The sequence below is a fragment of the Temnothorax nylanderi genome, unplaced genomic scaffold (assembly GCF_030848795.1).
Source record: "Temnothorax nylanderi isolate EJ_2023f unplaced genomic scaffold, tnyl_v1.0 TNYL_tig0004_pilon, whole genome shotgun sequence".
NCBI lineage: Eukaryota > Metazoa > Arthropoda > Insecta > Hymenoptera > Formicidae > Temnothorax > Temnothorax nylanderi.
In genome coordinates, this window is record NW_027249066.1 from 2843570 (window position 1) to 2866192 (window position 22623).

Below are 22623 nucleotides of genomic sequence, written 5' to 3' on the forward strand. Positions count from 1 at the left end.
AGCGAGATTCTATTGCGCTTATCGCATTTTGTGGCAGAATAGTCTACAAAATAGTCTATAAAAATATATATGTTGCATCTTAAAAACTAAACTAGTCGATACTAGTCTATCCTCTTTCTCTTCCGAAAAGATGATAAAATGCAATTTTAAACCGATTACCGAACTCGAAATATTAATATTAATAATTAAATATTAATATTAATAATTAAATATTAATATTAATATTAATATTAATAATTAAATATTAATATTAATAATTAAATATTAATAACTCGAAATATGCTTAGGATTGTCTAATATTTGAAATAATCGCTTGAAATGGAATGTTTATTGCAAGATCAATCTCAATAGCGCGCGTATCAATCCGAATCGATTCAATGTAACGTGAATAATAATATCTATAACTTATAGTTGTTATTAGTTTTAGTGCAATAAAAATTTTCTATATTTTTTCTCGCTTATACCTGATTTCGGTGCGGTAATTTCAGCTTTTGTACGTATAGGAAAATGTTATGAAAGAACTTTTATAGATGTTCGGTGTACAATAAACAACGCTATAAGTCTTTATTTTCTTGCGAAATAATTTCTATATTTCTCGTTGAATTATTATGTATTTTTAAAGATTTTTTTAAAGGTAATGCCATCTGTTTAACAAATTGTCTTTATCATTAAAAAGTTTTTCTGCATTATTTCCTCAGTGCATTTTATTTTATTTTTAATGAAAATTTTCAATAACGTTAATATTGTATTTTCTGCAATATTCATTACTTATTTATTAATACAATATGTGACGCATCGTCTTGAAATAATTTCAGAAAATCCAGCGTTCACGAAAATTATGTAATTAAATCCTTAATTATAAACGCTAAAAATACGCTGGAAATTGAATAAAAAATTTATGAACGCATAATTACGATTAATTTGGTTGTTACTGATTTTGAAATGTCCGTCCGATTTTGTGCTGTTCAAAATTATACGCAATCGTCAGTAACAATCCTCATGTTTCTTTCAGTGCCTTTGAGTTACGTTGCATTAAACGCGACATCGACTAAAGCAAAATTTGTCTCCGCGGACAAGGCACATGTACTTGCAATTGAGGCGTGTTGGTTCAATAATCACACATCCAAATATATGTGTGCTGCATGTGTTCCTATAGAACCAACAGGAAGTTCAACATACAGAGACACTTCCTAAACAAAATTACTTGAAAATGTTTAATTACATCCAATTGAAATTTATTAATTATAAACAGGAAATAATCCGGAAAATGAAATCAAGAAGCACGTTGAGTACAATTGAACTTTTTGCGAAGAATACCCGTGTCTAGAACCGTCGCAATATTTTTGCATAATATGCTATTTCTCATTCTAATTTTGCGTTATTTATTTTACCTTTGTTTTTAGCGTTCCTATTTTTTATGCTCTCTTATATTCTGTGATCTCGATGTTTTTATTTTTAGTGAAAAGATGCATGGTGTTTTTATTTGCAGTTTAGAATTAAATAAATGTTTAAATAATAATTACGAGTACAGTAAAAGTATACAACAATTATCGACTCTTTTAATACAGACCAAATATAATTTTCTTAGTTAGATTCTATCGTATTTTTTCCCGATAACTTTAATTCGTTGTTATATTAATAGTTAAAGTTCTTAATGTAATAATGAAATTGTTTTAATACTTTAATAACGCGCGCATATAAAGTTTAATTTTAATTCTCATGAATTTTAGTTTTCTACAAAGCATTACATACTGAGCGATACTTAAATATATTTATCTTATATGAATAATGTATGTTATTCATAATCGATTAATGATTGTAATCTTTATAATATTATGTTTACTTAGCAAAATAAAAAATTGGTGCGAGCACAAAAATTTGCGAATAAAAGTGATTCCTTAGAAATGATTCGATCAGTACATTGTCATCCTTTTATTAACAATCGTATTTCGTTTTTCGTGTATTTCCGCAGATTATTATCGCAGAGGCAACTCGGGTCCTTCCTCGTTCGCGAAGTACAACTGCGAGTTCTGCGGCAAGTTTTATAGGACTTGGGGTTCGTTCACGTATCATCGGAGAGTAGAGTGCAGGAAGGAACCTAGCTTCGCCTGCACCTTCTGCAACTACAGGTCTCATAGGAAAAGCAATCTGCTTAGGCACATGCAGGCACATGCACGTGCACTATCGCTTCGTCAAGTGAGAACGCATCCGTTTTAAACACTTGACGTCGCATACGTTTCCCTGTGTATGATTCCATTTATCCTTTTGTACGATCGAAATAAAGACTAGGCCTTGTTTTCATAATTCGCTATTTCATTTCTTTCTTCCATCCTGATTCGTCTTGCGAAGATATAATTGACGGGGTTTTCCGAAATTTAAATAAAAATTGCTTAAAGTTTTTATGGATGAAACCCATCACTTATTTTCACGATCGTAATATTTCACTCATGAAATTTTATTCTGTTACCCGTGTTATTTACTTTATGTCATTTACGCATCAAAGTTTTATGTCATTTCAGTTATTCGCGGATGAGAATGTCTGAAAGCAAGTAAGCTTCTTGGAGCAATTCTTCCATTGCAATTTGTTAATACCTTCTATCTCTAAGGAGACAATCGAACAGTAGTTCATCTATTTCCGATTTTTTCAGGTAAGCGGCTTGGTCATCGCAACAAGATGATTGTCACGCCGTATCTATGTAAGCTATGCTTCAAATACCCGGCTCAAGACACCCGGCTCGTTTTCCAATCATCGCCAGATTTACGGCAAGGTGAAGAAGATCCAATCCATTTGTTGCAGCTATCGCTCTCACCACAAAGGAAATATTTTCCGACACGTCGCTAAATTGGTCAATTTGAAAGAAATTCATTTTGAAGAAATTATGCATTATATATTTTTATAATGCAAATAATTTTACACAAATTGGTCATATGAAAAGTACAAGCAAATCGAATAACAAGAAACTAACAAAAAAAACTGTATATATTATTTAAAATAATTTTCCCAGATATTTTAAACGCGTAAAACTTCAAAAAAGAAAGCGAACGTTAATAATTATATTTTGTGCGAACATGATTCGTTTTGTGGCTCTGAAACCGTGATATTTTCGTGCATATCACTAAAACACTGTGATTTTCGCTAGTATGATACGCAAATGCGAATGGGTGCCATCGTGGGACATTTTCTGTGTAAATAAGTATTTTCCTTTTTATTATTTGTGCTTTGACATCATACTTATTTTTGTATTAATTTCTAGCCTTTCATGCGTGATGTTTCTGTCAAAATCTCATAAGCATTAGACTGAGAATGTGTTGACGATGGTACTCTTTTCCTCATTAGGTATTTCGAAATTTATTTTGCTCTTTAATATTTTTGCACTGACTAAAAGGAAATCAATTTCTGTTACACTGTAAAAAAAATGTTTAACTATTGACGATGTTATTTGACCCCATGCTATATTTTTGTTTTGTTAGATTACTTGATAAGGACCCGAATCCTGGGTTGAAACATCGTGAAGCTTTTATGTATTTTTTGCCAATTGTTGTCGAGATAAATATATTCTTTTTCATTATATTTTGTTTATGTAAGCATAAATAAAAATTATGAAATGGCTTTAAGTTATTCAGGGAAATATTTTATGTTTAAAATTTTGGTGAATTTTTATTTTCGATTAAGAAGAAATTTGCTATAATGCTATAATTTAATAAAAGGGTTATTTGCGCTAATTAAAAACAAACTGTGATAAATCCCTTTTGTTTGTATATTTATTTTGTGTGTATAAATGACAAATTTCTTTTGGACCTTCTCTTTGATGAAATCTCACTTACGGTCATTTATCCTCGATTTGTTGAAATTGAATTGATTGAATATTTATAATTAGTTTAAGATTTATTTCCTGACCACGTATATCCTTCCTACACTTTTTTCTTTAAAAATGAGAAATTTCTGTAATAACGAAATTATTTTTCTGAATTATGAAAATTTTTCCGAAATTTTACAGTATTTACGGCTAGTTTAAGATCCGAATTAGGTTTATCCCTGAATTAAATTAAAAATATGCCCCACAGATTTCTCCCTAACAATATTCCAGGACTTATCGAGGACAAGCACGAGTCGTTCGTTCGATTTCGGCGGCACGGAGCCTCACAGTGGAACAGTAGGACAGTGGGACTGACCTAAAGCTATTTCTTCTCCCATTTGCAGGTACGGCGAAGGAGAACAGGAGTCTGATCGACCTAACAGAGGAGGAGGAATCCATGAATCTGTCAATGCAGACGCAGGAGAATACGTTCGACGAGTTGAAAATATCGAAAGTTTGGAGCTACGTCAACAACCCGGTCGGTCGCTTCGTCTGCTCCAGATGCGGCCGTTCGTACACGAGGAGGAACACGCTGCAACGCCACGAGCAATGGGAATGCGGCAAGGAGCCGCGGTTTAAATGTCCGTTTTGCCCGCAACGTTGCAAGCGCAAAACACACTGGCAGCGTCACATTCGTGAGCAGCATTATATTACGGATAAGGCGGATATGGAGGAGTACCTGCACTCCAACAATCAGCCGAAACTAAAGTTCGACTGATCTCTCTCTTAATGTAAAATCGCGCGATAAGATTTCGAAGACTGTCCACTCGGCAAAGAAAGATTTGAGAAAGCGCTTAATACATGCACGATATTTTTTCAAATGATTCTTCAATAGATACATTATTCTTGAAACGATAAAAATTTGACAGAATATTATCAGATATTTTATGATCACTGTTCAAATTTTTAAGAACATTGCGAGACGGATGATAAATGAAAACTAATTTTATATGTAATAATATAATTTTACGTATACCAATTCTACAAATCTATATAACAGTCTTGAAAATTTTTTTTTTGTATCGACAGTCTTTATATATTTTTATATATTTTTTTTCCTTATCTGCGCGTAAACTCATTGATGAAGACTTATTATTACATATATATACTCATTAGAAATTAAGATTGAACGATTAAAACGAGTTTTATTTATAGGAAGTGTTGCTATGAGATATATTATGATTTTGCGCCCGATGAAATATATCTATTTCATTGATTATATCAGTTAATCGATAATGATTTGCCAGTATTGCTAAACTGAATGGTTGCTAAAATAAGTGCCATTTAAAACAAAAATTCATCTTGCACCGATAAGAAAAACTGTTTTTTTTTTCTCTGATGAAGAATGAGTAAAGAGGAAAGAGAAATAACGAAGATGAAAAGATAAAGGATGAAATTAAAAGGAAAAAGGCCTTCTCCACCTGTACGACAACAGGGGAGTAGCAATGATCGAGCAGTAATGGATGTTAAATCATATAATTATTAAACGTTTTTTTTTATTAATTTTATTAATATTATTATATTATATAATATATATATATATAATAAATATTTAAAAAATAATATTAAATGTAATTTAATAATTATATGATTTAACATCCATTACTGCTCGATCATTAGCCTTTTTCCTTTTAATTTTATATTTATACGAGCGTGCATTTATTTTAATAAAAGATGAAATTTGTTAGAAGATTAGTTATGAATCGTTAGTTTATAAGTGATGCGACAGTTATTTTTGTACATTAATCTAAGGTCTGAGGCACATAATGAACTTATTAAGATTGATGGCGTTATGCAACAAATCATGCCGTTATTATTAACTCAATTATCGAGTGATTATGTAACTTCGAATGAGAAATAATATCGTATTATCTGCGTGTGAAAGAAATAAATTTGTATGAGCATTATATCGAACTATCCTGTGATCCATCTTTATCAGCCGCTAGCAGTTATGTTATTTTCAATTGTTATTTAAATAATCAATTTATGCGATCGGTAGGAAAATTGTGCCCTACGGTATTCATCGACCAATTCGTAATTGTAGTGTAAAATCGACAAATGCATCCTTGATCACCCAATTTTACCCTTGCAGCTTTCAATCATACGCTAGTATACCGTATTTTATAATACTTATCCTAAGTTAATTGATAACATAAAATTTGCACACCTATGATTTACAAAAAGACAATAATTCCCGCAAGTAACTTTTACCTATAAATTTTCAATTACGAGAGATAGTTGAATTATAAATCATCGATTATCTTACTCGGCGACTGAATCGAGAGCTACAGTTAGCACTCGCCAGAATAATCAGGAATAAATAAGTTATTAGAATCTGAGCAAATTAAATGAAGCATGAGAAAATAAATTCAAATAGTTGTAGCCGCTAAGTTACGAGCATTTCTCCTTTGTAAATAATCGATCTTATTGCATATCTTCGGTTGGTTCAAGCAATCGTTGCGAGAGCTATTTAAGCAACAGAGCCACCTTGACATCTCTTATCTTTTTCTCCTGCCTTCTCCACCTGTACGACAACAGGGGAGTAGCAAGCGCACTAACCTTTCTCGAGTCTTGTACAGTCTGTCAAGTAAGAGCGTGGTCGGCCTAATTTATAGAAAGATTGAGTTATCAAAATTTTGAAATACATAGATACATTCTATTTGATTAGAGCTAAGATGCAATTACATTAATAATGTGTCCAGTCACCATCGTCGTCGATAATTGACTGACATCTCCGAAGCATATTTTGCACTACAGTTTGTCAAGTAAGAGCGTCGTCGCTACAACTCGCAGTTGGTAAAAGCTGTACTCCTGATTCTTGCGTGAGTCGATAGAGGATACTTTTCTCCTGGATGCCTTGCGAAGAAAAGCTCAGTTGTTGTTAAAGTTTTGCCAGAGCAAAGCATAGGCGTTATGAGTGCCGCGTACGCGTCGCGCTTCTAAGCTGTGTTACGTGTTTACACACAATTTGAATGCGGACAAAATGTTGGAAATCTATAAAAAGGCCTTGTTACTATCTGCCAACTCGTGGTTTATGAAAAAAAAATGAAGATTGGATCCTGCAGGAGGATAATGATCCGAAACACCGGAACAGACTCTGTACTGAGTGGAAGGAGCAATCTGGCATAAATCAATTTGATTGGCCGTCACAGTCGCCCGATGCAAATCCGATCGAAAATGTTTGGGCATATATTAAGCATAAGCTTCGTGGAAGACAAATATTCAGTTTAAAGCAATTATCTTAAGAGATTCGTCAGATATGGAGATCCTTGCCGCAAAATATGCCTCAGAGATGTCAGTCAATTATCGACGACGATGGTGACTGGACACATTATTAATGTAATTGCATCTTAGCTCTAATCAAATAGAATGTATCTATGTATTTCAAAATTTTGCTAACTCAAATTTTCTATAAATTAGGCCGACGACCACGCTCTTACTTGACAGACTGTATATCGAAATGCCACTTACGGTCATTATCCTCGATTTATTAAAAATTGAATTGATTAAATATTTATAATTAATTTAAGATTTATTTCCTGACCACGTATATCCTTCCTACAATTTTTTCTTTCAATAAAAATGAGAAATTTCTGTAATAACGAAATTATTTTTCTGAATTATGAAAATTTTTCCGAAATTTTGCAGTATTTACGGCTAGTTTAAGATCCGAATTCATTTTATCCCTCGATTAAATTAAGGATATGCCCCACAGATTTCTCCCTAACGATATTCCAGGACTTATCGAGGACAAACACGAGTCGCACGTTCGATTTCGGCGGCACGGAGCCTCACAGTGGAACAGTAGGACAGTGGGACTGACCTAAAGCTATTTCTTCTCCCATTTGCAGGTACGGCGAAGGAGAACAGGAGTCTGATCGACCTAATAGAGGAGGAGGAATCCATGAATCTGTCAATGCAGACGCAGGAGAATACGCTGATGCCGTTCGCCGAGTTGAAGATACCGAAAGCTTGGAACTACGTCAACAAGCCGGTCGGTCGCTTCGCCTGCTCTAGATGCGGCCGTTCGTACAGGAGGAAGGACTCGCTGCAACGCCACGAGCATTGGGAATGCGGCAAGGAGCCGCAGTTTAAATGTCCGTTTTGCCCGCAACGTTGTAAGCGCAAAGCACACTGGCAGCGTCACATACGTCGCCAGCATAAGGATAAGGTGGACATGGAGGAGTACCTGCACTCCAACATGCCGAAACTAGAGTTCGACTGATCTCTCTCTCAATGTAAAATCGCGCGATAAGAATCCGAAGACTGTCCACTCGGCAAAGAAAGATTTGAGAAAGCGCTTAATACATGCACGATATTTTTTTAATGATTCTTCAATAATAGATACATTATTCTTGAAACGATAAAAATTTGACAAAATATTACCAGATATTTTATGATCACTGTTCAAATTTTTAAGAACATTGCGAGACGGAAGATAAATGAAAACTAATTCTATATGTAATAATTTAATTCTACGTATACCAATTCTACAAATCTATATAACAGTCTTGAAAAATTTTTTTTTTGTATCGACAGTCTTTATATATTTTTATATATTTTTTTTTCCTTATCTGCGCGTAAACTCGTTGATGAAGACTTATTATTACATATATATACTCATTAGAAATTAAGATTGAACGATTAAAACGAGTTTTATTTATAGGAAGTGTTGCTATGAGATATATTATGATTTTGCGCCCGATGAAATGTATCTATTTCATTGATTATATCAGTTAATCGATAATGATTTGCCAGTATTTGATTTTAGTGTTTGTGTTTCATTTCTCAGTTCGTAAGATTCGATTGATAGATTGAAAGGTTAATCAATTTATCAATCAATTATTATCCAGAGTGGTTTTTTTTGTATTTTACTTTTTTGTTAAAGCAAAGTGCCTTGAACGTAATGTAATTGGTTGCTAAAATAATAAGTGCCACTTAAAACAAAGATTCATCTTGCGCCGATAAGAAAAACTGTTTTTTTTTTCTCTGATGAAGAATGAGCAAAGAGGAAAGAGAAATAACGAAGATAAAAAGATAAAGGATGAAGTTTGTTAGGAGATTAGTTATGAATCATTAGTTTATAAGTGATGCGACAGTTATTTTTGTACATTAATCTAAGGTCTGAGGCACATAATGAACTTATTAAGACTGATGGCGTGTTACGCAACAAATCATGCCATTATTATTAACTCAATTATCGAGTGATTATGTAACTTCGAATGAGAAATAATATCGTATTATCTGCGTGTGAAAGAAATAAATTTGTATGAGCATTATATCGAACTATCCTGTGATCCATCTTTATCAGCCGCTAGCAGTTATGTTATTTTCATGTTATTTAAATAATCAATTTATGCGATCGGTAGGAAAATTGTGCCCTACGGTATTAATCGACCAATTCGTAATTGTAGTGTAAAATCGACAAATGCATCCTTGATCACCCAATTTTACCCTTGCAGCTTTCAATCATACGCTAGTATACCGTATTTTATAATACTTATCCTAGGTTAATTGACAACATAAAATTTGTACACCTATGATTTACAAAAAGACAATAATTCCCGCAAGTAACTTTTACCTATAAATTTTCAATTACGAGAGATAGTTGAATTATAAATCATCGATTATCTTACTCGGCGACTGAATCGAGAGCTACAGTTAGCACTCGCTAGAATAATCAGGAATAAATAAGTTATTAGAATCTGAGCAAATTAAATGAAGCATGAGAAAATAAATTCAAATAGTTGTAGCCGCTAAGTTACGAGCATTTCTCCTTTGTAAATAATCGATCTTATTGCATATCTTCGGTTGGTTCAAGCATCGTTGCGAGAGCTATTTAAGCAACTGAGCAACCTTGACATCTCTTATCTTTTTCTCCTGCCTTCTCCACCTGTACGACAACAGGGGAGTAGCATGCGCACTAACCTTTCTCGAGTCTTGTATATAGAAATGCCACTTTTACGTATCGAACTTTCATCGCTTGCGCATCGAAAGGAACATTCACCGTTCGGCTGGCGCCAATTCCAAGTCCTAACGAAAACGTTACGCAGAACTGCCTAAACGAGAGATCTGTCAGCCGCTGTGATCTGTGAATGTTACTTTCGTAACATGCAGTTACCGCTCCTTCCTCGTATGCGAAACTCATAACTAGCTGCTTGGGGCTCGAAAGTAGGGACACGAAGGACACGCATTTCTTTTCCTCTATCCCCTTGACGAGTGATCAACTGATCAACGTCGATCGTTGGGATCGACGTACCTGCGATCGAGGATGGGCCGCGAGGCTCGCAAGGATCCAGCGATCCCCAGCGAGCGTGGCTCCTCTTCGAAATGGCTTTCTTTCTAGGACACGCCGAGGAGGTGCCCCTCCGCTCCCGACGACAACCTCGATCTCTATCTACTCCGAACTATTTTTTAAAGATACGTGAACGAGAATCCACACCCGCGGATGCGAGAGAGTGAGAGAGAGAACGAGGGAGAAGGGAAGAGGCGGGCGTGAAGCGTACGACGTCGAAGAGGCACGTCGAGGTACCGAATCAACGAGCCATCATCGACACACATCTCTAAAGCCAATGCCCCCCATAGCCGCTAAGTCCTAATTCTTAAGCCGAAAAACCGGGGAACGACGGTCGGGCACTGTCGGCCGCGTTTCCCACTCGAGCGCTTGGCAACGCAATAAAGATTTCGCCTCAACCGATCGTGCGTCCGCGCGGGACACATACTAATAAAGCCGGGGATCTTGTGTTCCAGCCGAGGACCTGAGCATCACCGGCCTCAAGTGGCCGGCGGCCTGGCAGCGATGGAGCGTGCCGTCGATCATGTGGCGATCCGGCGTGGGCTTGGGCAAGGGCCTGGGCTCCGGCTCGTCTAACCCGGAGGGCTTCAACTGCCCGGCCTGCGGCAGGGTCTACAAGCTGAAGAGTAGCCTGAGGAATCATCAGAAGTGGGAGTGCGGCAAGGAGCCCCAGTTTCAATGTCCCCATTGTGTCTACAAGGCGAAGCAGAAGATGCATATCGCGCGGCATATGGAGCGAATGCACAAGGAGAAGATCTACAAGCAGGAACTCGTGTAAGGTGACGAGGGGGGAGGGTGGAGCGTGTCCAGTGCTCGTCGTCGGCGTCGTTTACGGGCGCGATCGCGCGCGGGAGAGACCTACGGAAGATGAAGAGGAAGAACGGAAGAAGAACAACAAGAAGAAGAAGAAAAAGAAAAAGAAGAGATACACGAAGAAGAGGGGACGCGTCTCTCTCGCGCACGATCGACATCCGGTATGCACGACTTCGAAAAGAGCAAAATGGGAGGGGAATTATATAAGAAGAAGGAACTTGGGATGGATTTGAAGTTGGTGTACAATGACGTTGAGATGGAGAACGATAATTTGATTAAAACTGACGACGGTGAGCGTCGAGACTTCTGCTTCTCGGGAGAGGGGACCGCCCACCCCCTCATCTCGATCTTCGATTCATATTTTTTTTATCCTTTTTTAAGGTTTATTATTATGTGAATCAATTGATTGATTAATTAATTAATTATTATTTTTACGTAACGAGTTATAGGCCGCGTGTAAACAAGAGAACGCGTCGATTTCCCGCCCGGGGCGCACTTCGTATGGCCTAGGAACTTTAACCTCGAGCCCGTCGAGACAGGATGCTTCTCCATTCGGTTTGCACTCGACTGATCGCTCGCTCACACGCGTCTTTTTTTTTTAATGTTTAAACCGCGATATCGGCGCGATGTGTGAAATCACGAGAGCGAAACACGAACGATCGACCATCCCTTAGGTGCATTCGTTCTCGACGACATCCGGTAGCGAAGCGATCTCGTGACAAACGCGGGCTCGAGGCGCGATCGTTAGAAACAACTTTTCTTCAGCGTATTTCTTCTTTTCTCCGGGGCCCGCCTCGGGTCGGACTGAGACCGTCCGGTAAACCGGAGCTCTTCCATAGCAACCATTCTGGTCACACTGGTTCCATATTTTTAAACGGGCGCAGCCGTGCGCGTGTGGCTCACTGGGGACATCAAAAAACGAAAGAGAGAGAGAGGGAAAGAGATGCGAGAGTGGGTGAGAGAAAGCGAATATTCCGAAGAGATCGAAAACGCGGCCACGTCAGCAAACGTCCGTCGACCCGATATACATTACAATACTCGCGCGATACATCGATAACGTACGACTACAAGCTACACCAAGTTACGTTAGTATCAACGACGCTAAAGTCGCTCAGAGGACAGCCCCGAATCCTCGGAGGCTGGTCTTCGAAGGCGAGCCAGAACTTCACCTCTTTCAGGCCAGACTAGCGGCTGTGCCGTAAATTTCGTATTATGCAGTAACGGCGGGTGCGAATGACATTAAAGGGCGGAAGCGAGCGGAAATTGAAAATCTTATCGCTAACTCACACTACTTACCACCTCGACTTATTCCGCAACCTGTTTCTGATCGACAAAAGCAGTTATTACATCTGTTCCTTTTTTGAAGTGTGAGTTTTTTTTATTTTAACGCGATTTGATTGGCAATTGCAAGTGAAACAAATCCCTGTAATACGATTTTTTTAAATGAAATCACATTTAAAAGGAATCTTGTGAATTCGTGCGAAATTGTTCTTTTAAATTTTTTATTTACTATTCGGATTTAATCATTCGTCGTTACTGGACACACACGTTTAATCCAGTGAGAGATTTATTAGAGAATCTTTTTAATAATATATATTTAGAAGATACCTAAAAAGATATATTACAATTTTTCTATTTAAAAATTGATAATTATTTATGAAACTTGCAGGCAGGTGTTTATAAAATTTTATTGAGTCTATTGGAATATTTAGAGTAAAACTTGCGTTTATTATTAAGAGAAACGTACGGCAAAATTTATTACAAAATTTATTACGAAATTATTTTTTGGTGTATAGTATATAATATGTATAAAATATTTATTGCGGAGAGATATATATTTTATAAGTTATTTTAGAAAATTCTCGCGAAAAAATGTTATTAATAATTTATCCATTTAATTTCCCTGATTCTAATTATTTCGTTATGTTTTGGTGAATATTTTCGCGACGAGAAATTTATTAAAATTCTAAAATACGCGAATATACTGTTTTATTTTATAAATTAAGTCAACTTATTCAATACTATTCGTACTAATATAACATTAGTCACTCGCATACTACTAATTTTAGATCTAGGAAGTGTTCTAAAAATTGCACAGAAACGAACACCGCGTTAAACAGACGGCCTGAAAGTGGTGAAGAAGTTTCCACAGTCTTGTCCAGGCAAGACAGCCATTTAACACTGTATTCCTCGCAGCGATGCAACCACAAGCAAACACAGTATTAGGCACGGATTCGCGCGGATTGTCCCCCGCATTTCGTTATATGCTTCCTACATACATACTCGAACATACCACATGTTAGTAAGGAGAGATAGAGAGACAGACAGAGAGAGATATATCTCCATATACGTATCTACACGTATATGCCTGCATGCAAACTCGCGCGTGGGTGCGAATACGCGTATACACGCATCCGAACATGCACATACATACATTACATACACATATATATTTATATACATACATATAGATATATTGTATTGCCCACACTACCGCGAGGTATTCCTACAGCATTGTGATCGCCAGACTGCCAGATACACAAACGTAGATTCCTATATGATGCATTTAAGAGTATATATATTTATATTATGTAAAGAGCGTATGATTAACTCCTTTTAATTAAGCGTCCTCGTTAAGGCCCCTCGCGTATTCTTTCACACACACACGAGTCTTTATTTTCTCCTCTATGTCACATTTTGATCGTGCGCGATCGGGTCGACGGGCATGACGAACGGCCGTGTACCGAGTACGGTACTGCAATTTTCTGCAACATTCGAGACGATCCTAAGTGATAGAGCATCCTAATAATGAATAATTATTTTATTTTATTTCCGATAAAAGTGTTAAATGCTTATTTTTTAATATCTATAATTTTCCTCCTCAGCTGATATTTTAATTAGATTATAAATTCAAAAATAATTTCCTTTTATTTTCCTTTTAATTTACCGTGATAGTACAGTCTCTCACAATTGCAGATTACAGATAATACTAGGCTTTGTTGGTTAATTACATAGTTTATTATCTCAAATAATTTGTGACATTTTGCGAAAGAATTGATTATTAGTAAATTAGTGAAAGCTAATTTTTTTTCAACTTTTACTCTTAATCAGTTCATCAAAATTTGATTTCTTTAGAAAAATTCTTATTCGATTATTTGATTGAAATTAGATCAATTGATCGTACATCATTTATATTACCAATTAAGCCGCAATATAATTAAATATTGGATGCTCGAACAGACTCAGATAATATCCGTACTCGGACGCTATCTGGCACCAGGTCCCGTATTCCTACGCCACGCCAAATGCGCGCGCCACGGCCGCCCGACTTTCCATACTGTAGACAATATTTATGAGACAAGCTAAACTACTACTACTACTACTATTATTACTATTACTACTATTACTCGTAACTCATGTATACAGTTAAGTATGCGCGACGGCTGAACGCGAGCGAAGCGATAGATTTAGTTTTTCCTTTTCTTGTTGGGCGCCCGAGCGATCGCGCGCTCCTCAGCGGGCGGCGCTCGCGATCGATCTTGAGAAAATCATGACGAAGTCTCGATCCAGTCAAACGGCGGAATTTCACATCCCCAAAAGGGAGGTCCCGTCCCTCGAAATTTCCCGGATTACATGAGGGTGCGAGAACAATCCTCGCATGCGTTGTAATGACTGTAACTTATATTATTTGTATGAACATCGCGATATGATGAGCGTTAAGATTTCCAGACGGATTTAGTATCTAAAAGTGTATTAAAAAAAAAAAAATTTTGTGATACACGGAGCAACACATTTTCATGCATTTTTAAAATAACTATACATATATGCATATTGTGATCTAGATTATAAATAAGTAATTTTCAAGAATTTTTAGTGGTTATGGTCGAGAAATTCCTTGCTTCGACTTTTCGTTTTTCAGTATATTGTCAAAAGAATGCAATTTATTTCAAGTTTACGAAAATATCTTGTGTGTTATGCATAGATATTACTGATCTCTCGAAAACATTCATAAAAATTCAGATTTATGTAATAAAATGCATTAAGATATGTTGTTACGTCGCGTAATATTTTACACGAATTAGAATTTTCTTTTAATATACAGATAATATAAGTTACAGTCCTTGCCCTCTCAATTTCAAACGGAGGAATCCTTATAGACAATAATACGCATCCAGGAAACGCATAGTGCTTTTTCGACAAAGTTCCTTAATAGTCGATCTTTCATCAACTATCACTAAAGAGTTGAAATGATTTTTTCATTTTTGAAAATAATATACATAAATTATTGAACGCACTAAATTTAGAATCGATCAAAATTTGTAAGAGATGTCACGGATAAAATATTTTCGGCAAAAACGTATAGAAACGTTGTTGAATCATGATAGTTGATTAATTAATTGACAGCAAAACATTTCAATTAAACAAGTATATTACTGGAAATATATGACTCTCGCGACTATTTTGCTTGATGACAAAAAATTAGATTGATTCGCAATTTTGTTTCTTTTTCGATTTCGATATTTATTAGGCAGAATTATTAAAATAAAATTTTTTTTGGACGATGCCGTATGAAAGCGGAAGAACTTTGACTTGACATCCTGGATGGTATCAGCTCCATAGCTTGGAGCCAGATCGTAGGCCAGAAGGACTCGTCTTCCGTCCAAGTGCAATAACTATTAATAATCTATCCTTTCGGTCCCGCGTTACTTAGAACCGACGCGATCCGCGTGGTTTTTTTTTTACAAATCATCGGCGGTAGCGTTTCGCTTCCCAGACTTCGTCCGGTCGATCGATAGTGGCCGCACGCTGATGCGTATCATATAGTAAGCGAACAAAAGATTAAGGCATCAGAAAAGAAAAATAGAAAGAGAGAAAGAGAAGTGAGAGGGGGATCTCAGTGAGAGAAAGAGAAAGGGTGTGGGAGTGAAACGATTTTGATCGAAGGTGTCGACATTCACTCGTTCGCCGATTGCCGATTAATGAAGGAAAGAAAGACGGAGATCCTAAGGCCGAGAACCGCAAATGGATGGACGCGAGGCGCATTATACGGGAACGGGAACGGGAACGGGTATAATGTTGATGGTGACGACAACGAGAAGAGAGAAGAAAGAGACGTGGTGGTCGACGATGATGACGATGATGACGTTACGTATAGCAGTTAAAGAGAGCGGTGACATGGTAGACGATAAAGTTAATCGATAAATATGATTATGGATCGATGATACATAGTTATTGAATGATAATTGATAATACTACTGCCTCACGAGGCCTTGATGAATGGCGGCGGTCGAGAGAAATACGATTAAGGAGCGGCTGGAACTGGCTATAATAAAGCGGCACAGTGCTCGAGACAGTGTCTCGTGAGGGTAGCGCCAACGGACCGCCGTCATCGACGGAGATTATTAGATTATTAGGAATATAAGAGTACTATTAGGTAGGTCCTAGCTCTTAACGACTCTTTTTTTCTATGTTTTTTCTAAGTGAAAAGGAAGGGAGCGCGCGCCTAGGGCGTTTTTTCTTTTCCCGCGAGAATTTGTGGTCGCGCCGATCCGCAGAGATGTGTAGAGAATGTAAAGGGTATAAATAGAGAGTATAAATAGAGAAGATAGATCGAAGGCAAGAATGAGAGTGCGAAAAGAATTATCGTGTGGACAACAACGAAAGTGATAATTATAGTGATAAAATCGGGGAGAGTAGTAAGATATCGTTGAGTAAAAAAAAATGGGGGAAGTAATTGAGAAACTTGCAGATAGCGATGCAACGGTTATTTCAATGCGAAAGCGATATCATTTTTATCGTTTGGCTAATCGAGGAAATTTTTTCGTCAATGAAACAATTAAATCGGCGGATTTTTAGAAAAATCGCGAGTCATCGAAATCTTATTTTCATAGGAAACCTCGTGTGCCTTATTATTACAATTAAACTTTATAGCAAACACACTTTTACACAAATCCTTATCCAACTTTGGGTTGTTAATATGTATTTCTAAAAACATATTAAATACATATACACAAACAAGAAATTTTGATTAATATCAGTTATTAAACTTAGAAATACTTGCATGTCAAGTTGAAGAAAAATTGAAACTTTTGTTGAATCTTTTGATTTCAAAAACTGAATTTAATGAAGATGCATTTTATTTCATTTAAATATAAATAATATCAAAATCATATATTTCTTTCAAGATATGTAACGTCAAATAAGATATATAAAGACGAATGTTTTTTGAATATACAGTTTAAGAAATTTAATTAACAAGAAGGATATTTTTCTATTTTAACAAATTAAATTTTATAACACTACAAATTCAATTTCATTATAAGTTTCAATTTCAATTTCAATTTTGGATAAGGTGGAAATAGAAAAATAGATACAAAATTTACACATAAAGTATGTTAGAAGGATACAATTCTTTTTAAGATCTTTAGTCCAATTTATATTATCCTAAAATACATAAGATAATAATCTCTATGATTCCGCCGATTTGACCAATTAGCCAGATTCACGAATTCTTATGAAAACGATTAGAATCAAATCTGCCGAAAGTTATGAAGATGAAGAGACATCACGTTTTTGTATTTCTTTACACCCTATTGATAAGTCGCTTGTTATCGTAATTGCTGTGCCAAGTTTCTATAAGTTGCTCCTAGCCGAGCCTGTTTCTTTGCTTGTTAATCGAGAATACACCGATCCATGAGTAGCGTTGTTTTTTCAGTTTATAATTAAAAATATTCTCTAGTTTATATTTTTTATAACTTAGCAGAAAAGCATATTCTGTTGACTAACTGATAAGCAATCTAAAATTATTGGTAGTATTTTGACGCACTTTGTTTATTCCAAATCTAAAATATAAATTTACCAGCAATGACTTTTTATATAAAAAAAAAACAAATTGTTTAAGTGTATATACATATACGTAAAATTAATATTTAAATTGTAACTTCTAAATAATGTGTCTTTAATTAATTCATGAGAGATAAATGTGTGTTATCAACTGTAGCTTTTTATTGTCATAACATTATTCTCATAATGAAGAAATTAAAACCGCTATGTCATGTGATCGGAGTTTTGAGGAAAGAATGTTGATTACGTTACAGGCTCGTTACATATTTTCCCTCGCTAATTGGATTTAACTTGGATTTAAGTGAATATAATTATTACACATTAATGAGTAGAATAAGAAGAGAAGGTTAAATAGGGAATGTGATGGAATATTGATCGAAGCGCGGATATTCTTCCTTCGTTGTATGCTTTCAAGATATTCGACTCGTTTTCTCTTCGTTCGATACGCACTTACGGTGGCTTGCGCACTCTCGCTTAGCTCTGTTCAAAAAACGGAATTCAGCAAAACGGAGAAAAAAAAAGATGAACGGATAAAAAGAGAAGCGACGAGCGACGGCAACGACGACGATGATGTGATGAAAGAAGAGGCGTAAAGACGGCGCGACCGTGTCGCGCTGACGATATTTGTAATTCACTATACATGTGCCTTTGAAACGATTCAAAAATGCGTGAAACACAAAAAATGGAGGAGGAACAGAGACGGCAAGCGAAAGAGGTTCAGAGATAATGCGAGGGGATGAAAAAGGGATACGGATCTTTATAATCGTCACCGAGTGATTCGCCATCGCGAAATCCGCCGGCGATGATAACGAAGACGACGCAGAGCGTCCAACGCGAAATCATTCGGCTGGCTGTCACGATTATAGATCACAACGAGTCACACAGATAGGGATATGTCAAAAGGTAACGGATAATAAAACGAAAAAAAAAAGAGCAAAAGGAGAAGAAACGAGACCGACTACGAAACTATCACACGCGTAGATTCGCGTGTCTATAACGCGTCGATACGAAAAACTTTGAGAAAAGGGGAAAAAAAAGAAAAAATAAAGACGAAAGAAGAAAAATTGAGAACGTGACCATACGAGAGAGAACGAGCGTGGAGGGTGGATAAAAGATAAAATTTCGTAGATTTGAAATATAAGTAAGCAAAAATATTATATGTATACATATATAGATATATATACACAAGAGTATGTAGGTGAAGCGTCTTAAACGCTTTTTACGAATCGGTCTTTGTGTTATTTACACAAGCTTTTAATCAGGTCTAACTCGAGTCTTGCGCGTAATAATTGGGCTTATTAATCTCTTTCTAATTAGGTTTTATATATTGCGATTTATGGCGCTCGCGCCCGCGGCGACGCGCCATGCGAAGCGAGGAATTCCTTGCGTTTAGATATGTATACGTAATTTTTTTTCTTTTTTCTTTTTGGTGTCGGTTTGGGAGATTGGGAAAAACTCTAACCGAAACGAAGAAACAATTGTAAAAAAAAAAATCGACTAGGATATCGTGGTGAAGCTTGAGAGAAAGCGAGGCGAAACGCAATCACAGCTATTTTACTTTGACATATCTTTTTCTGCCCTCGATGGCACGTCATTGAATCTGTTCTTGATACGATGATTGAGAGAAATTACGGCTTTTGATTATTATCGCTTCTCGCTACGAGAAAGTAGTTTATAGTACATGAAATTATATGCTTTTTAATATTTAAAATAGCTTTCCCAACGTGATAAATAAATTTGATTAAAGTAAAACAGAAATAAGAATAAAGCTATTTGGTTGATTCTTTTGGACGTTAATCGTATATTATTTTTATTGAAAAAGATGATAAAAATATTAAATTTCTTAAAGTTATTCTCATAAAAGATATTTTGCACATATTTTTGGGATATTTCAAAACATATATTTAGACAATATATATATGTGTGCGTGTACATATATATAAAATTTATATTATATATATTATTATATATATTATAAAGTATATATTATAAATATATATTGTATACATTATTAAGTATATATTTTATACTATATTACATATTATATCTACATATGTCATACATAAAAAATCTAAATATAATTAATTTTTATTCAACATTATATAAACTCGGAATATTATATTTTTAAAGTTATTTTATATACTGAATGTCTTAATTGCGAAGTTCTTCGTTAATTAAAAATATTTCGGCGCTTGTTATTTAAAACCAAGCTATCGATCAAGCCTATTTAGAACTTGATCCGTTCACTCGTTATCGAGATCTCAACATCTCGAGTACTCGCAACCCGTCGCGTCGCGTAAAAGAGTCACGGTCGGTCTCGCTCCGCGTGTACTTGGCGCGAGACACTACCGTGTCTCTTGATATAAAGAGAAAAAAATTAATGCGTTTTTGGTAGAGAAGCGATAATAATCATACATCGCATCAAGAGCGTGCAATGACTCGATTTCTTAATGTACATGATTATTCGGCAATAGATTTGCAACTTGGAACTAGAACAACTTATATTATTCTCTGCCTTGGAATAGATATTATATATTCTATTACATTAGACGCTTGTCGCTCGATTTCAAGCAACAGAATGGCATTGGTTGTTCCAGATTCGCCCTGGCATGGCTCGATTTTGTTTTCAGTTTGAATTACTCGATCAGAGAAAGAGACCGTTTTTAATTATCGTACTATGCTATTCGACCGCAGGAAAATTTTACGCTATTTGTGACGATTTATGAGATGCGCTACGTGTGATATTTAGATGCTAAATTTCTTTCCAGGTCGGTCGTCCGAACGGCACAGAAGCTCGCGATTTTAGAATAAAAAAATACGGTTCGGCGTTGTATAGATAACAAAAGATTTATTTTTTTTCTGGTATTAAACGCGGCGCGTTTATCGTTAAAAATTTATTTAATAATGCGTTTATCGAAAGTTACGTAGAATATTATAATATCTCTAGGATAGTAAGAATTCCCGGTTTGGGTAGTGTCTGTGGCAGACGATCGGCCGCCCTTTTTTGTGTTTTGCACTTTTTGAGGGAGAACAAAAATTTTCTTTGGAATGAAGAGTGGGGGAGCGGGGGCGGGGGGTGAAGCGAAGGATGAAAAAAGAGATTTATACACGTGATGAGGTATAATACGGGACACGAGAAGTGTTACACGCATGCCATCCAGGTATTTAGAAAGTACAGTGCTTTATTTTTTTGAAAAAGAAAGAGATAGAGAAGTATATTATTCTATTTGCGAGCGGGAAAGAGAAAATTTATAAGCGTCACGCATTCACGTTTCTCAAAATACGCGGACAGATGTTGGTTTACATTGCGAAATGGGCGCGATTGGGTGAAAGTGTTTGATGAACAAAAATTAAAACCCCTAGAACGGCAAATGATAAAGTGTTCAATTACACGTCGCAGTCCAGTGGACTTCTGGATATTTTCTGAATAAAGAAACAAAAACTGGATGTTATATCAGCACCGAAAATTTTAATGATGGATTTGATGAATTTAATAAAGAATTTGATTGATTTTTTTTTCTTAACTGTAACAGCGCAAGCTTTATTTTAGATTTATTAACCCAAGTATATAATTAAAAATTAAATAGCTCATGAGATATTGCATTTGAGAATAACTTTAAGTAAACTAATTAAATTTTCGTTAAAGAAAAATTCAATTTTAATTGAATTCAGCTGAAATATGCTGGTGATGCGACACATCCTTTATCCCATTTTTTTTCTCAATAAGCATATTAAAATAAATTCTCTTTTGTATACTGTTAATATCTCTATTCAATATTATTAAAAAACAGTATTGGAGCGATCGCGAAAAATAAGGCAGCTAATTTATAAATCTCTCTGTTTGTCGTTCTGGGGTTAATAAAAGCATTTTGGTTATTTCGGTAAAAACGGTTATGTAGCTTTATCGTATTTTTAGCCCTACTATTTTTGCGAGGCCTATTGTTACGTTTAGTTTGAGGGCGAGAATGAATGACACTGAACAAACGAGAGAGATATAGAAAGAGATATAAGAGATAAGAAAGAAAGCGAGAGAAGAAATAGCAAACACGATAAGATTCTATTCTAAAAATCTATATATGATAGATATATTATATATATCGGAAAAATGCAGATGTATTTACTAAGAGCTTTCGCGATGGCAAAGGGGAAAGAATGTAAAGCGAGCCAATTAGTTCTCAAGTGATGGAAAAGGATCCACTGGATTTTTTTCAACGAATAAAGCTTTCAAATAGGAGCTTAACGAATATAAGAATACGGATTTTATACCGCTAGCGCAAACAATGTAATTGCAAAACAAGTCATATCGGCTTGCTATCGTGTTAGATGACAGTTGACGCCGTTGGATTTGCATCAATCGGGAACTACGTGGCTCGAATGGCGTGCAAAATTGTCGGCGAGAAATTAGAGAAGCGAGTTTCGTGGCCCTGCGATCGAGAATTGACGTTCTTCGGCGGACGGGTTCGGCGTTCTAGATCTTAAGGCTTTACGTAGGCATAAAAAGAATTTATTTAAGAAAATTATAGACAGGCATGTCTAAAACTTGCGTCGGCGCGCAAGTGCTGATGGAGAGAGTGAGCCTGCAATGATTCGTTCGCCGTTTCTGCGTGACAGAAGGCGAGGCGATGATTTTGGGTGGGCCTTTTTCGTTGATAAAAAAAGAGCTTTCGTTTTTATTGTATGTTTTTCTTGCAATCTATTAACCGTATTTATATTGTCAGCCGCTGGTAGAATTTCCCGCGCGCAGAAGAACGCTCGAAATCGCGAATTCGAAGACCGGATAGAAATCTGTCAAGCGTGCAAGTCGCTGCTGCGATT

At 36.0% G+C, this 22623-nt stretch overlaps 1 protein-coding gene across 1 annotated transcript; it reads left to right on the forward strand.

Moving 5' to 3' along the window:
• The first annotated feature begins 1973 nt into the window (after window positions 1-1973).
• Window positions 1974-5764, forward strand: LOC139774610 (uncharacterized). The gene is made up of 3 exons (XM_071710012.1): window positions 1974-2196; window positions 2649-2768; window positions 4202-5764. Exons 2-3 carry the CDS (start codon window positions 2675-2677, stop codon window positions 4573-4575), a joined length of 468 nt encoding a protein of 155 aa, XP_071566113.1. The 5' UTR covers window positions 1974-2196; window positions 2649-2674; the 3' UTR covers window positions 4576-5764.
• Window positions 5765-22623: the final 16859 nt, after the last annotated feature.